Genomic DNA, 18,049 nt, shown 5'->3' on the forward strand with positions numbered 1-18,049 from the left:
TACCAATCAATGTGTGTTCTAGCTTGTTCCATAAAAGGAAATATGACCTGCTTTGTTATGCAAAGCATCGGCTATTTGTATAAGATTCAGTGTGTGGTATCCTATATTACTTCATAAATATAACCTGGTACTGATTACAAATTTTTATCAATAATCTAATCTTTTATATTACACTTTTTAGGTAATCTAATCTAATTGCATGATTGGATGAAAAAAAATCTCATTTAATTTTTATTACCAGTTTACACTTCTTTACAAATTTCATTAAACATTTGGGACATTTTTAGTAAAATGTTTTGCATCTGATTTGACTTTTCTGAAAGTCAAGACTGATTGGTAATGTGATCCATATGTACTCACATTATCAATAAAAGTAACAGTAATCTGAAATAACTAACTATAACTAATGCATTCTAATTGCAATACTTGATTGTTGTAATCTGATTACATAATCCAGATTATATGTAGTCTATTACTACCCAACACTGTTCATGTGCATGTACAGGAACATTCTCAAATCATGCAGGGGTATTATGTAGATTTTGCACAAACTTGTTGAGTCCATACAGCTCAAGTGCATACTACCGTTTGAGCAAAAGGGGTACAAAATAAATACTAGGAAACTCTCAAATCAAATGCTTTTCGATTATCATCCCCTGCTTGATATTAGAATCCAACACAGAAAATGACACTCTGTACAACAGATTGATAGAACGTGTGAAATATCTTGCTACAATGACTTAGGAAGTTAGTGAGCTCTGGGCCTTGATGATCTTGGTGTTGTTAGTCCTTACCAGTCTATCGTCTATATATGAATGGTCAGGTATTTCTATCCATGTCATTCCTATACATGGCATTTGGACCAGGCTTTTTATATTCAAGAGCACATGGACTCTCTCGAAATACTAAAATACAAATTCTCATGTCCATCTTCCATAAAGAAAGCAATGCGTTCTGGCAATTAATGAAATCAGTTTGACCATGGTTGGAGTTCAATTTCAACATAAGTCCTTCACTTTTGTTTTTTGTTTTGTGGGTTATCAATTTACTGTTGTGGCCTCTTTGGAACCATCCCAGTTTCCAAACATTTCAATTCAGATTGCCATTCCTTTTATCTCATGTGCACCTTTTCTAGAATTCTGAAAGCATTGCAGCTCTCCTTATACTTTGCTTCAGTGTGAAGTTCTAAAAATGATTTCATAATAATCTTCAAACCAGTATACAATGGACAAAAAATTAAAAAAGGATTGGCTCTATTACACTATCAAAAATAATAACAATAATCATCTAATAAACAAACAGAATAATTTTTGACAGAATAAGACTCATTTGTTAACTAAAATAAAGTTGAATGGTTAGCTAAATATCTCTTCAGTTTGATCATTTCTACAATGTTAATGTATTTTAGATTATTGTAGTGCCACAAACAGATTTTATGCAGACTGAAGGTAGATGACTATGCGTAGGCTGAGGCTATATTTTGTAACTGTTTCATATTTGCATAATTTATTCAGCTTTTAAGAGCCATTTACATGTTTAAAAAAGAATGTATGCAAAAATTAAGTAGTTCCCTTCTCACTGAGGCCATGCAGCCCACCTTTTTATATCTGCTAAAATAACCCAACTGCCATGACAACCTATTACAGAGACACTTGTAATATTTTATTCAGGAAACCATGGGCGTATGCGTGCATTTATGAATGGACCAGAAAGGAGAAAGTCGTGTGCACAAGAGTGGGAAAGCTATAATGTAAAACAGTAAACAGCCTTATTAGGAAACATTTCACAGACGACACAGACAGAGACAAACATACTCAAAAATGCATGCACACGAACAGCTGCCTAACAAAGTCATGTCATCTCTGTTGTGTGAGTACTGAAAATCATTTAATCATTATATTTGCATAAGTTCATTCATTATTTTTTCCCTTATTAAACATGTTTTACACAAAGAACTGAATATATATATATATATATATATATATATATATATATATATATATATATATATATATATATATATATACCTTTAATAAAGATAATGATGATGTTATTTAAGATAATAAGAATAAATGCTAATAATGGTCTAATAATTTCATGTAAGAATTTTTTTTTTTATGCCCAGTGGCATTTTGACAATGTTTTGGTTTTGTATCACATGGGCAACCTTGTTTATCTTTCTCTCTCTCTCTCACACTCTTTTAAACATACACCCACACTTGTACAAACACAAAAACGTGTTTAAATATAGGAGACATGGAGCATGGTGCTATTTTTTCCCACCCTCACAAGAGCAGAAAATACTTCTATCCTCATTTGACCATTCACACAAGCAAAAACACAAGCTCTTAAAAACAAGTGGTTACAAAAAAAAAAAAGAAAGAGTCTGCTGGAGTAAGATACTGAAATCAAACTTTAATTTTCAAGATTAGAACCAAGGAACACATGCATGAATAAATGTGCTTGCACTCAAAAATGCACACGTGGCCTTCATAATTAAACAAACACTGACAATGAACAAAAACAAAGGTGTAGCTGTATATTATGGGGAAGAATAACAATTTATCACCAGGCATGTTCACAATGATTAAAAACAGTGAATAAATAAACATAAAGTTACTGTGGTATATAGCCGGTAATAGAGATGACTTAGGTGACAAATATTATTAATGAAAAGTGTTATGAGATACTTAAAAAAAGTATGGTAACAATATTACACATAATATTTTTAAGAACTTTTCAATCCTTGTTTTTTTAAAACAAAATATCCTTAATGAAATCATGTGAAGTTACCCAAATTAGTTAGTAATAGAAATAGGGAAAATAGAAAAGAAATCACATTAATTAAATCTGATTTATAACATGATTTATTCTTCTAATGATATTAAACTAATTGTGTCATTTTATAAGCTAAAAAAATTATAAAAGTGCCATTTTACCCCTTTAAAACACTTCAAATGATTTTTACATAATGCATTTTTTTATGATTTATCCAGTTATTTTTTAAATATTATTCCCACTCAAAGCATTTATACTGTATATGTATTTAATGTGTAATATATATTTACCAGGGCCAAACTTATGTGGGCGCAGGGCAAAAGAGCCACCAAAATTTACAAAAATTCCTCAAATTTCTAAATGTGGGGGTAAAAAATGCCCTTGTTTTTCATTTGTAGCATCTGATCTATAAATGTTATAGTTTAGTATTATGGTATAACATGTTGATGTTGATTTAATTCAAAGGTAATACATTCTTAAATAAATTCCTTATCAAGTATTTGAGAGAAATAGATGAGACACCGTTTTTAATGGATATGGGGGTACACTGCTTAGTTCTAATATATTTCTAGTCCATTCACAAATGCATGCATGCATCCACCGTTTCCTGAACAAAACATTACAAGTGTCTCTGTAATAGGTTGTCATGGCAGTTGGGTAATTTTAGCATATATAAAAAGATGGGCTGCATTGCCTCAGTGAGAAGGGAAGTACATAAAGGAATAGTTCACCCAAAAACGAAAATTCTCTCATCTTTTACACACCCTCATGCCAACCCATCCCATCCCATTCATTTCTTTATTCTGCAGAACACAAATTAAATTTTTTAGAAGAATATGTCAGCTCTGTAGATCTATATAATGCAAGGAAATGGTGACTAAAACATTGATAGTCCAAAAAGCACATAAAGGAGGCATAAACATAAAAATCCATAAAAGCAATCCATATGACACATGACTTTGGGAGATCTATTCCTTTAATGATTGCAAAAAAAATAATAATAATTTAAAGCTGAATAAATTATGCAAATACTTAACAGTTAAAAATATAACATCTGTTATGGTAAATGATATGATTAGTAATATGTTAGTAATCTGTCTCTCAGATCATTTATATTTGCCACTCATACAACAACAAAAATAAACCCTTAAATGTTTAGGCATAGGAATGAGACATTATTAAGTCCCTTTATAGTTACAGAGATGTATGCTTTCAAATGCTGGCCAATGTCAAAATAATCCAACAAACAAATAAATAATCAGCATTTTTAAATTAAACAACACCAAAGTAAATGCACTATTCAGTGTCTACATTTGAATGGCATGTTATCATTTCCATGCTGCTATAATTAAATAATAAACATTAAAACAAATAAAATGTATACAATGAAATACAATAAATATATTCGAACTTACCAATAATACCTATACAACAAAAAGCTACAATATTGATTAAGTCGTTTACAAAAAAATAAATAATTTAATATCTGTATAAATAAAGTTTTTCAGAGCGTGCACGCTTGAGTCCGGTGATGCCTTGTGTTTGGTCAGAATTTAAATCGCGTCAGCCAATCAGCGGCGGCGATAACGAATCGAGCACATTTCAAAAAGTAGCAGTGACTCGCATTCTTATCCGAGGAGTGGGCTGACACACTTTAACTATGCCCGTTTAATTTATATCTTATCAACACAATTGGACAGATGCATGGTTCAGGCCGGTGAATATTACACATTTAGATCAGACATTCACTTGATTGTTTTCTAGTTTTTGGAATTATTATTCGAATGTAGTTTTCGATTGTTTACTGCGGATGTGGACGATTGACGAGTTGTATGAAGTTTCGGGATAAAGGAACAACTGCGTTTTAAATTCGCCTGACTTACTTTTCAGGACCCTTTTTGTTCTCTAATCGGCTGCAAAATTTCCAAGGATGAGCGCTGGAATTGCAAAGGCGGTGAAGCCATCGACTCACGTCGATCCCAAATCGGCGCCGCTGAAAGAGATCCCTGATATTTTAGTGGATCCCAGAACCATGAAGCGATACATGCGAGGTCGTTTTCTCGGGAAAGGAGGGTTTGCTAAATGCTACGAAATTACAGATATGGACACAAAGGAAGTTTTCGCTGGGAAAGTGGTGCCGAAATCAATGCTACTGAAGCCACACCAGAAGGAGAAAATGAGCACGGAAATCGCCATTCACAAAAGTCTCGATAACCCGCATGTAGTTGGGTTTCACGGGTTTTTTGAAGACGACGACTTCGTGTATGTGGTGTTGGAGATTTGTCGGAGAAGGGTAAGCATAATGCTGACGAGCAGGACATGTGAAAACAGACCATCAACGGTCGGAATTCCAGTCACAAGATTCAATTCCACTACAGTGTCTTAAGTTTACACCATTAAACTATTTAATTATTGTAAATTTGCGTAGTTGCCTTAAGATCTTTGTTTGTTTAATACTGTGATGTATATATTAAAGCTGACAGGTTCTACTTTCTCCGTCGACGACACCAGTGGATTTTAAACTGGAGGATGTGACGTCAATTGATTTTGTGTGTCTTTGAGATGTTGCCTCAAAAAAAGTATAAAATATAATAATGATAATAATAAAAAAAACTCCCGTCAGACAAATCTGAATGGTTTTTATTGCCTTTTAATGTGTGTGTGTATATATAATTACATTTGGTTCCTGTCAAAGTTTCTTATGTGTTGAACGAGCATTAATAACATTTTCGGTGGAAAGGTGCGTTGTATAAAAAGCGATTGACTTATTAATTCAGAATCCTCTTTATAGATATGATACATTTGTGTTAAAAATCAAATGGCGAATAAGGATTACCGGAATAGCTGCCCTAGTTCGTCCAAAAAAATAAAATTGTCTAATTTACTCACTCTCATGCCACCCCCAGATGTATATATATCTTTCTGTCTTCTGCAGAACATAAATGAGTATTGAGGGTGAGTAAAAATGATGAGAATTTTCATTTGAGTAAACCATGCCTTTAAGGTTTATCCACTAGATTTATGATTTACATTATTTTATGTCAAAAACAAAAAGTTGTATGTGTGTGTGTATATGTATGTATATATATATATATATTTTTTTTAGGATTGGTTACACATACTGACAGAAATTTCAATAGGATTTTCTTTAACTGCATTTAAGATGTTTCTAGTTTCCGCCTGCTCTACATTTGATGCTTCATGCTGATTATTTCTTTCCTTTTAGTCTCTCCTTGAGTTGCACAAGCGAAGAAAGGCTGTGACAGAGCCTGAGGCCAGATACTTTATGCGCCACACTATCCAGGGTTGCCAGTACTTGCACAACAACAGGGTCATTCACCGTGATCTCAAACTTGGAAATCTGTTCCTCAATGACGACATGGATGTGAAGATTGGTAAGCAAATACTGATCGTTCCATACACATTATGTGCTTCTAATCCTGACATTTTCGACCTAATGGGCATCATTTCTCATTTTTTCCTCTCTTTAGGTGACTTTGGTTTGGCTACTAAGATTGAGTTTGATGGCGAGAGAAAGAAAACCCTATGTGGCACTCCAAACTACATTGCCCCAGAGGTGCTCTGCAAGAAGGGCCACAGTTTTGAGGTGGATGTATGGTCACTGGGATGCATTCTGTGAGTCCCTAGTTTAATGTCTGAATTGATGAAAGGTTTTTGTTAAAGAAATAGTTCACTCAAATTAAAATTCTAATTTACTCACCCTCATGCCATCCCAGATGTATATGACTTTTCTTTGTTCTGCAGAACACAAAAGAAGATTTTTAGAAGAATAGTTCAGCTATGTAGGTCCATGCAAGTTAATGGTGACCAAAACATTGACTCTCCAAAGAGCATATAAAGGCAGCATAAAAGTAACCCATACGACTCCACTGGTTAAATCCATGTCTTCTGGTTGGGTGAGAACAGACTAAAATTTAACTCCTTTCTTACTGTTTATCTTGACATCAGTAGTTTTCTTGGTGATCATGATTTTAAGCTCGATAACACTTCCTAGCGCTATCTAGTGCTCCGTTCATGCGTCAAGCACTAGGAAGTGTAATCAAACTTGAAATCATTATCTTGCCTAAAGACTGTAACTGTGAGATGTACAGTGAAACAGGAGTTATAAAATTATGCTGCCTTTTATGTGATTTATTTAAAAAAATTGTCACTGTTCACTTGCATTGTGTGGACCTACAATACAGAGCTGAGATAGTCTTCTAAATATCTTAATATGTGTTCTGCAGAGGAAAATCATACACATCTGGGATGGAGTAAATGAGACCATTTTTATTTTTGGGTGAACTATTCCTTGAAAGTAATGGTTCTTTTAAAATCAAAATTTTAATTCCAAACTCGTGTGACTGTCTAATCTTCAAAGAATGTTCATGTTGCTTTTTTTCCATACAACAAAAACATGCTGTGACCGCACCTTCAAAGTAGACCATACAAAGTCTTCTGAAGCCATGCTATAGCTTTTGTGTGAGGAACAACCCCACACAAAAGCCCCAACCCCAATCCTGAATCTTCTCCTCTGCATTGGCTTTCAAATTTAGTCACTCCTGAGCATATTTGAATTTGATGTGAAGACACATTGTGGTACATTTTAGGCCAGTGATGCCAGGTGGCATTAGTTCTCATGTGGCTCGCAACCAATTTTGAATTGTGCCAATTTTGAAGTCTGAATTTTTGCAAAATGGAAGAAAATTACACTGGTTTAGAAGGACATGGGTGAGTGTGTTTTTTTTTTTTTTTTTTTTTTTTTTTTCAGTTGAGTAAAATATCACTTTAAACATGGTCTGGTCTAAGTGGGGCATTGGCTACCAATGTTTTCCTCCCTAAATTAGATTTTTCCGTTGATTCAATATATTATTGCTGACAGTGACATTGTCATTCAGATATACTTTACTGGTGGGAAAGCCTCCATTTGAGACCTCCTGTCTTAAGGAGACGTACATCAAAATCAAGAAGAATGACTACGCAATCCCTAGGGTAAGTTCCTCTGCTACAAGTGTACTAGGTGAATCTGTATTTTTGTGAAATGCAGCTAAAGCTAAATTTAAAATGACATAAACCTCACACTTTTTTTGTAGCATATTAATCCAGTTGCTGCTGCTCTGATTCGTCGAATGCTGCACGCTGACCCCACACTTAGACCTTCTGTGGCCGAGCTGTTGACGGATGAGTTTTTCACCTCTGGATACGCTCCCATACGATTGCCCACTTCCTGTCTCACTGTACCTCCCAGGTTCTCCATTGCCCCCTCCAGCCTGGATCCTGCCCTCCTTCGCAAACCCCTCTCATCACTGAATAAAGGTAAATGTGTGGAAAAATTCTGACTTGATGTTGTTTGGTATTATTTTGGAATTCTTTTTGAAAAACTACTCTTGTGTGTTATAGGAACAGACAGTCCTATTGAGAAAATGGGGAAAATGGAGCAGCCACAAAGTAACGATATGCAGCAAAGGTGAGTAAACTCAACATGAAATTTAAAATGGACCCTTATTACTAAAAGGAATAGTTCACTCAAAATGAAAATTCTCTTATTTACTTGCCCTCATGCCATCCAAGGTGTATGACTGTCTGTCTTAAAAACAATTCTTTTATTTTTTATTACTGTTTTGCTTAAAGGGTAACTAAACCCTAAACCAACTTTTTTTAGTTAATGATCTGTAAGCATGGGGCTTTATTAGTACTGGTCATTGATTCAAGTAATTCTTTTGACATTTGTGTATAAAGTGTTTTAATTCTACAATATATGGTGTAAAAACGTCTGAGTGCTGCCCTCTTCAGGTTGAACGGTGGCTACTGCAGTTGAATTTTCCTATTGGCTGTTGCGGTACTTCGTGACGTAAGCGGTGACAGCTGACGTAAGCAGGTTCCAGCTCACCATGCCAGATTCATGTACATGTCGTCTTGTGACCGTGTGAGGAATAATAATAACATAGAGTCTGACAGCAGCTGTCAATTAATCCGTCACTACGAGTCTCAGGTGCCCCCACCCCCCCGCTCAGCCCCGCACTCGGTTCGTTCCCTCTATCGCCGCTGGGGTCTGCCCACTTTTCCTGCATTTTCAAATATTTCTAGTGGGTGGAGTCAGACTCTGAGCAGGTGTTTAGTTACCCTTTAAGAATATTTCAGCTCTGTAGGTCCATGAAATGCAAGTAAATGGGTGCCAACTTGTTGAAGCTCATTTATATAATCCATACGATTCCAGTGGTGTAATTAATGTCTTCTGAAGTGAAACGCTAGGTGTGCATAAGAAATAGATATTTAAAGTTTTTTTTACAAAAATGTTTTGCTCCTGACCACCTGGAGATTTGTGTGTTGATGAGGGTGGATTTCAAACGGCCTCTCACGGTAAGTGCATAAGCCGCCTCCGCATTGATATTCATACGTAGATCTCGTTGCAGGTGTTTCTATGGGCCACTGTACTTTTTTGACACAAAAGGATTTTATGCAGTGGTCTGCGCAAGGAGCTCGATATGAGGCATCTCCTCCACTCCCTCACTTGCATTTAATGGTGCTACAGTTGACTTATTCAAATCAGCTGAGTGAGGCATCCATGTTGTTTTTTGTATTTCATGCATCAGTTCTCGCATTAACTTGCCAACACGCTTGACCTCGACCCTTGTAAATTTTTTTGTTAAATTAGTTGTAAATATTGATCCATTTCTTGTACACCTAGAGTTTTGCTTCAGAAGACATTAATTAAACCAGGCTCTATGTGCTTTTTGGTGCTTCAAAAGTTTGGATGACATTCACTTGCATTTTATGGACCTACAGAGCTGAAATATTAAAAAAAGAATCTTCATTTGTGTTCTGAAGGGAAAAAGTTGTTTACATCTGGGATGGCATGAGGTTAAGTAAATTATGAGAGAATTTTCATTCTTGGGTGAACTAATCCTTTAACTGCATGTTCCTGGTGTTACTGTGATCGATTAGGTGTGCAATATTCCAAAAGTGTTTCTTCGTTATCTTTAATCGAAATGTAATGACGTGCTCTTCCTTTTAAATCAACTTTGAATCATTGGAGGTGTCTGGTTAGGCTTTATTTTATACTGTACACAGGGATGGATCTGAACAGCCTGACTGCCACCTGAGTGATATGCTGCAGCAACTGACCAGCCTCAATGGTGCCCGGCCATCTGAGAAAGACTTTATTAGACAAGGTAACAACACAAAAATGGTTTTATTGGGAATTAGGGTAGATACCTGACCCATGCTGTATTGAAGTTGATCACTATGCATTTAAAGTGACTGATCTATACATTTTATCCAAGTAGAAAGCAAGTACTCTCACATAAATGCCAACAGGTAAAATGGTAATGGTTTATTTTTTCCCCATACAGAGGAAGCTGAGGACCCTGCTTGTATTCCTATCTTCTGGATTAGCAAATGGGTTGACTACTCTGACAAATATGGCCTTGGTAAGACTGTAGCTATGCTTCTATTTCAAGTTTTATTTTATGTGGAAAAATCCTAATATCGCAAAAAAAAAAAAAAAAAGCTTTTCCCATCCCGTGTTAAATACAAAATCATCAGTTCCAGAGAAATTGTAGCCACTGTGACTCTTAATAATAAAATACTTCCGGTTCAGAGCGCGTGCGCGCACAAAAGATGTCATCTCATGTCTGTGAGCGATGGCGTGTCACAGTTCTAGGAGCACTATTTGTGTCTTAATTGCGTCTTTAAAGTGCGGATCTAAAATATATTATTTATAAGTGTCAATAAACCTACTCTTCGGCACAGTTCAGGTTTGTATTCCATTTATTTGCTCTAAACTCTATGCAGGCTTTGTTGTTTCTAGACCCGTTATTTCAGGATGACAAGAGCAACATTTCAGATGTGGTGATTGGTGCGCTGGTTAGTCCATAAATGAACAATATATTCAGTCACATTACTTTTTTTGATGTGCATGTTGTATTCTTTATAAATTCAATAGTTTATTCTGCAAATGTGTTTCCATAGTTTTATAAACATTTCTTATTGGAAAAAAAAGGCAGATGATATTTGCACCTGGTGCAAATAATTGTATATGCTATACATCCCCAGTGCACATAGTGGCAGATATTATTTTCACCCTGGTGGACATGGTTACTACAGTAACCATGGTTTCACGCGGGAACTAGTGCGATCGACAGACCCTGCCTTCGGATCAAACCCTTCTCTGCACTCCCCGACATTCACCAAATCACTGCAATAAAATCATGAAACCCGAAGGGGAGAAGGTCACTCAATTTTTACAACCCATGCCGCTGCAGCAACATCTATTAGTTCGTTTGTCATGTATTTCTGTGGTTCCACCAGACTATTGGGGTGCAAATAGTTGCCCTGTGTGGCAGGTGCTATTTACAGGGAGCAAATAGACACTCCAAAAAAATTATCCACCTCAAATTATATAAATATAATTATTTGCATTTTTGTAGATTTTATTTTACACCTTGGTTTTTCTATCCAGCAGTTATGCGATATCCAAAAATGTGGATGGAAATGACGCTGATGTACTAAAAATCAAATCAAAAGTGGGGTAGCTCATATCGGAGTTAAAAGATAATTGATTGTGATATTGTGACACAGATGAGCATATTTAATTGGTCAACGTGTAATGCTTAAATGGTGATGCAGGGAAGACACTGGATTGAGATAGTTTGGAAGAACTAGTGCTACAACAATTAATCGATTGTGTGCAAACATGTTTATCAAAAATAATTCTGTATTTTCAGCGGAGCAGGATTATTCATATTTCTATTCTGGTGTCACCATTACCCTGAGCTGGGCTGATTTTTAATCTTGCTCAATTCGTGATGGATAATTTTTCACTTTTTGCTTCGATAGCTTTACATTTTTTAATCAAAATAATTGTTGCAGCTCTAGGAAGAACAGTAGGTTGTAGTTAACGTGTGGCTGAAATTAAACGAGTGTGATTTTTAAGTTATGCGCCAGCTGTTGAATCCATTGTCAGGAAGTTGTTTTCCTTAAGCACTGACCAAGCCATCAAAGAGCTTTTAATTGCCTGACTAGTATTATTCTGAATATAATGAGAAATTATGGCAAATGCTGACACCCTTGCTAAAAAATATGCTGTAATGCCCCTTCATAGGTTATCAGTTGTGTGATAACAGTGTTGGAGTTCTGTTCAACGATTCCACACGTTTGATCATGTACGCTGATGGTGACAGTCTGCAGTACATTGACCGTAACACTGCAGAATCCTACCTCAGTGTGCGCTCCTACCCCTCTGCACTTTCCAAAAAGGTGAGTGAATTCTGTGTGTGGGACAAATCCCTACGATACACTCATGATCACAATTGTACATCTACTTAAGGTTTTTAAGGTCATTGGTTTTCTGATTTAATTTTTTTTTTCTCTTTAGATTACACTCCTCAAATATTTCAGGAATTACATGAGTGAGCACTTGCTGAAGGCTGGGGCAAACATAACACCCCGGGATGGAGATGAGCTGACCCGGTTGCCATACCTGCGTCACTGGTTTCGCACAAAGAGCGCCATCGTGCTGCACCTCAGCAACGGAACTGTACAAATAAACTTCTTCCAGGTGAGAAATCAACATGTAGATTTATAGGTTACATCAAAATGTACCATGACACTCAGAACAGAGAGAAATAATGTTGACAACTTGTTTTTGTCAGATGGCTGTTTGCATAATTTCCACTTTGTCCCAAGGATTTGTCAGGACTAGGAGCCGTTCTTATGATGGGAGGCTTGTCAAACTGCATGTGTTCAAAAATGGCTAGATGAAGTTCATTGGAATAGAGATTAATCAGCAAAACAGATAACTGTCTACCTCTATATAGTTCAAATCTAACTTGACACAGTATACAAATTTTTTTTTTTGGTACAACTGCTATATCGGTCTACCTCCTAGTATAGAGTTCAAATATAATTTGACACCGTATTAAATTTTTAATCTGTAAAACCACTAGTTTCTATGTCCTCATTGTCGCGTAGTGACTCGCCTCAATCCGGGTGGCGGAGGATGAATCTCAGTTGCATCTGAGACCGTTAATCTGCGCATTTTATCACATGCCTTGTTGAACGTGTTACCACGGAGACCTAGCTCATGTGGAGGCCCATGCTATTTTCGTGGCATCCACGTACACCTCGCCACGCCCCCCCACCGAGAGCGAGAACCACATTGTAGCGAACCCGGTAGGTTAACCCAACGTGACTAACCACCCTAGCAACTGGGCCAATTGGTTGCTTAGGAAGCCTGACGGGAGTTACTCGGCATGCACTGGATTTGAACTTGCGACTCTAGGTGTGGTAGTCAGCGTCTTTATTTTCAGAGCTACCCTGGCCCCTGGTAAAACTGATAGATGAACTTTAACTTGACACCGTATTACATTTTAACCTGACATGTTAAAACATTTTTTTTTTTTTATTGAGCTCTTGGAGCAAGGTAAAAAGGCCCCATGGGAAAATGTATCCGTTAGAATGAGAGTATTCATGACTCGAATAAGTACTGGACTTTTGTACTTTTTTTGTACTGAAGTACTTTCCACACTTTGTTACTGCCTTATTCAAAAATTTATTAAATTCATTATTTTCCTTAAGTCTACAAACAGTACCCCATAATGACAATGTGAGGAAGTTTGTTTAAACTCTGCAAATTTATTACAAATAAAAAAACTGAAAAAAAAAATCACATGTACTTAAGTATTCACAGCCTTTGCCATGACACTCAAAATTGAGTTCAGGTACATCCTGTTTCCACTGATCATCCTTGATGTTTCTACAACTTGATTGGAGTCCACCTGTGGTAAATTCAGTTGATTGGACATGATTTGGAAAGGCAAACACCTGTCTATATTAGGTCCCACAGTTAACAGTGCATGTTAGAGCACAAACCAAGCCATGAAGTCCAAGGAATTGTCTGTAGACCTCCGAGACAGGATTGTATCGAGGCACAGATCTGGGGAAGGGTACAGAAAAGTTTCTGCAGTTTGAAGGTCCCAATGAGCACCATGGCCTCCATCTGTAAATGGAAAAAGTTTGGAACCACCAGGACTCTTCCTAGAGCTGGCCACCAGGCCGAACAGTGCAATCGGGGGAGAAGGGCCTTAGTCAGGGAGGTGGCCAAGAGCCCGATGGTCACTCTGACAGAGCTCCAGTGTTTCTCTGTGGAGAGAGGAGAACCTTCCAGAAGAACACCCATCTCTGCAGCACTCCACCAATCAGGCCTGAATGGTAGAATGGCCAAACAGAAGCCACTCCTCAGTAAAAGGCACATGACAGCCCATCTGGAGTTTGCCAAAAGGCACCTGAAGGACTCTGACCATGAGAAACAAAATTCTCTGGTCTGATGAAACAAAGATTGAACTCATTGGCCTGAATGGCAAGCGTCTTGTCTGGAGGAAACCAGGCACCGCTCATCACCTGGCCAAAACATGCTGGTGGCAACATCATGCTGTGGGGATGTTTTTCAGTGGCAGGAACTGGGAGACTAGTCAGGATCGAGGGAAAGAGGAGTGCAGCAATGTACAGAGACATCCTTGATGAAAACCTGCTCCAGATCGTTCTGGACCTCAGACTGGGGTGAAGGTTCATCTTCCAACAGGACAACGACCCTAAGCACACAGCCAAGATGACAAAGGAGTGGCTACGGGACAACTCTGTGAATGTCCTTGAGTGGCCCAGCCAGAGCCCAGACTTGAACCCGATTGAACATCTCTGGAGAGATCTGAAAATGGCTCTGCACCGACGCTCCCCATCCAACCTGATGGAGCTTGAGAGGTCCTGCAAAGAAGAATGGGAGATACTGCCCAAAAATAGGTGTGCCAAGCTTGTGGCATCATACACAAAAAGACTTGAGGCTGTAATTGGTTCCAAAGGTGCTTCAACAAAGGATTTAGCAAAGGCTGTGAATACTTCTGTACATGTGATGTTTTATAAATTTGCAAAGATTTCAAACAAACTTCCTTCACGTTGTCATGGGTTATTGTTTTTAGAATTGAGGAAAATAATGAATTTAATCCATTTTGTAAAAAGGATGTAACATAACAAAATGTGAAGCGCTGTGAATACTTTCTGGATGTACTGTACATGTATGCGAGGCTACAAAAACTGGGCTCCATTTGGACTGTTGTTGATGATCTGCATCATGCACACCGTTAAAGATGTAGTGGCAAGCAGAAAACTGAAGTTTGCGTTATGTTTGTCAGCTTTAAACATCTTAATTTTGTCTTTATCTTCTGACCGATAATGATCTTTCAGAGATTTGTACCAATTTGCCAATAAAACGAAGGACTGTCCCTGCACCATCATGTGACATTGACTAGCAAGTAGCACTGGTCTTTGTTGGACATTGTAAAGACACTTGTCTCTTTTTTTTTTTTTTTTTTTTTTTTTTAAAGCTCTTGCTTACTATTGTCCTTTTTTTGTGCCCTGCAGGATCACACTAAGCTTATTTTGTGTCCTCTGATGGGAGCAATAACGTACATCAATGAGAAGCGAGAGTTCTGTACCTATAAAATCACCCTGATCGAGGAGTTTGGCTGCTGCAAAGAGCTGGGTAGCCGTTTGCGCTACGCTCGTAATATGGTGGAGAAGCTCATGGCCTGCAAAGGCACTGCTACAGCCACTACATCTACACGCTAACCCAAATCACATGGCTTTATGAGGTCTCCATTGACTCTGATCTTCCTCGCTTGAGTCTGAGGGCCCTTAAATATTTCAAAACTTGTACAGTTTTCTGGGTTTTACACCATGAACTCTTCCTCCTCTGGATCTTTTGTTTACTCTTCACTATCTCTTGTTGTATGGGTTGGAGAGTTTGTGACCATGCAACCTATCTGTATCATGTGAATACTCTTTGTACATGTTTTAGAACTTCTGTTTAACTTTTGACTGTTCTTTGTATAAAAGCTTTTGGGCATAAATATTTTAAAGTGTAAGAGTATAACTGAAATAATTTATTTCAGATTAATAAAAATCTTTTTTTTTTTTTTTTTTTTTTTGAGAATTTTCAATGTTAGATATGCTGTTGATGATAAATGAGTGTAATTAAAATATGAATGTTTTGAAACCCTGCAGTTTGTGTTTCAACCTGGCCACCATTGTTAATGTTTGCAATTAATAGTGACATGGGTGTTTGAAGAAATATTCTGGGTTGAATAGGTCTACAATTTGTGCTACATCTACAGCATGCTGTTGATTACCACAGAAAATTCTTTTAGACTTGTCTCTCAGTTAGAACAATTAACTATGCCATTACCCTTTCTGAAATCTTCACTAGTCCTAGTTTCATGTGACTGTTGCAGGTCTTACTAGTCATGGCGGGAGTTGAGAAATGTGAACTTTGTTATGACTACAGTAATAAGCAAGTTTTGTATCAAAATCATATAAAAGAAAACAATTTTTAAATTTCGGAACATGTCACAATAGCATGTTCCACGAACATGATTGTAAAATGAAATGTTGACTGGTTTGGGTACGCAGCGTGAGGGTTATCACAAATATAGTTTTAACTTTAAGATAGCACTCCGTAATATGTTATGCATGTTGTTTTGGACTTGCACTGACAGGAACGTAGATGCAGCATCAGTCAAATGCAATTTTTTTTAAGTGACTAATGCCATTGCAGAAATGCAATATACATGGTAAGCAATGAACACATTAAATCATTCGTGAAAGTGTCCGAAAACAGTGCGATTACTGAGATTAAGCAAGTAGTATCTGTCATAGTCATGTGATCCTAACATGGCAGCCTCCATGAGAGGATCCTCCACATGTACAATAAAACAGATTTGATAAGGTTACTGATATGACTGGAGTCTTAATCTTGTGTGAATGGTAATGATTTTATTCATGTTTCAAATTTACAATTAATTTATGTATAATACCTTTTTAAATGAGGAAAACAAATATGGAGTACACCTTTAAGTACTTGCTTCACAAGTATAAACGAAGTGTCATTGAAATGTGTCCACTTAGGTAAAATTAAAGTATTCTTTTACACTGCCACTATATGCAATGCAAAGATTTTGTGAATCTTTGCATTCTGCTGTTCACTTAACAAGACCAAATGCTTTGATCAGTATGAGTGAAGCTGGCAACCACAAGACGGAAGAATAATTAAAAACCGAATTCAATGCATTTTTAGATGAAAGCATACTGTAACATTATTGTAGCCTGTCTGTATATGTTTTTATAAACGAAGCAGTGGTGATCAATGAACTGGCTGTGAACTGTATGCGATTTTGAAGAAAAAGAGATAACTTATGTCTGAAGCAGTAAATAGACGTTCTTCAAGATTTAATGTTGTTTAGAAGCAGACAGAACATTTTTAAAGGGATAGATCACAATTTAAAATATCTCATTGTTTACTCACCCTCATGCCATCCCAGATGTGTATGACATTCTTTTTTTTTTCTGCTGAACACAAAGATTTTAGAAGAACATTTCTGCTCTATAGGTCCTCACAATACAAGTGGAAACCAACATTTTAAAGCTCAAAAAAGCTAAAGACGCTGATGGTTACCCCATGTGACTCTACCCTCCCTAGCAACTGGACCAACTGGTTGCTTAGGAGACCTTGCTGGAGTCTCTCTGCACGCCCTGGATTCGAACTTGCGACTCCAGCCAGGTCTCTTAAGCAACCAATTGGCCCAGTTGCTAGGGAGGGTAGAGTCACATGGGGGAACCTCCTCGTGGTTGCTATAATTTGGTTCGCTCTCGGTGGGGCGAATGGTGAGTTGTCCGTGAATGCTGCAGAAAATAGCGTGAGTGTTAGATAATTTTGTCATCCAATGTGAATTTATTTGTTGATCTGCAATCCCCGTCTCGATACGGCTCAGCTGAGGAAAGAAAGAACTGACAGACATGAATGGTATCAAATCCTTTCTTCGACATTTATTGTCTCAGCATTCTGTTATATGGTCCAGAAAACCACATTCCACTGGACCCTCACCAATGAAATAGTTCTTTACCTTATATGGGGGTGACATACATTCGAGGTAGTGTGAAACGTGAGAGACAAAAACACATTCCTTAGAACATCTTTAGAGCAGGAAACAGCTGTAGCTACCCCCAACAAGAGACACATAAAAGAGGCCTTCATTATTCCACATTACATCACCAGAGAAGTTGTTGAGAAGCATTAATTATTCCACAGTGAGCCTCCACACTTGCTATGTCTCTGCGGTAACACGCTCCACAAGCCACGTGATAAGATGCACTGATTGATGGTCTCAGATGCAGAAGCAATTGAGATTCGTTTTCCACCATCCGGATTGTTGCGAGTCACTAT

The 18,049-nt window shown here is 37.2% G+C and overlaps 1 protein-coding gene across 1 annotated transcript; it reads left to right on the forward strand.

Annotated features, from left to right (window-relative positions):
- The first annotated feature begins 4,404 nt into the window (after positions 1-4,404).
- On the forward strand, positions 4,405-16,472 carry LOC127651170 (serine/threonine-protein kinase PLK1-like). The gene is made up of 11 exons (XM_052136877.1): positions 4,405-5,071; positions 6,005-6,173; positions 6,270-6,414; positions 7,677-7,770; positions 7,872-8,094; positions 8,179-8,245; positions 9,850-9,950; positions 10,131-10,208; positions 11,882-12,036; positions 12,155-12,337; positions 15,193-16,472. The coding sequence occupies exons 1-11, from the start codon at positions 4,709-4,711 to the stop codon at positions 15,397-15,399; spliced, it is 1,785 nt and encodes a 594-aa protein (XP_051992837.1). The 5' UTR covers positions 4,405-4,708; the 3' UTR covers positions 15,400-16,472.
- Positions 16,473-18,049: the final 1,577 nt, after the last annotated feature.

This window comes from Xyrauchen texanus, chromosome 11, assembly GCF_025860055.1.
Source record: "Xyrauchen texanus isolate HMW12.3.18 chromosome 11, RBS_HiC_50CHRs, whole genome shotgun sequence".
NCBI classification, from domain to species: Eukaryota; Metazoa; Chordata; class Actinopteri; order Cypriniformes; family Catostomidae; genus Xyrauchen; species Xyrauchen texanus.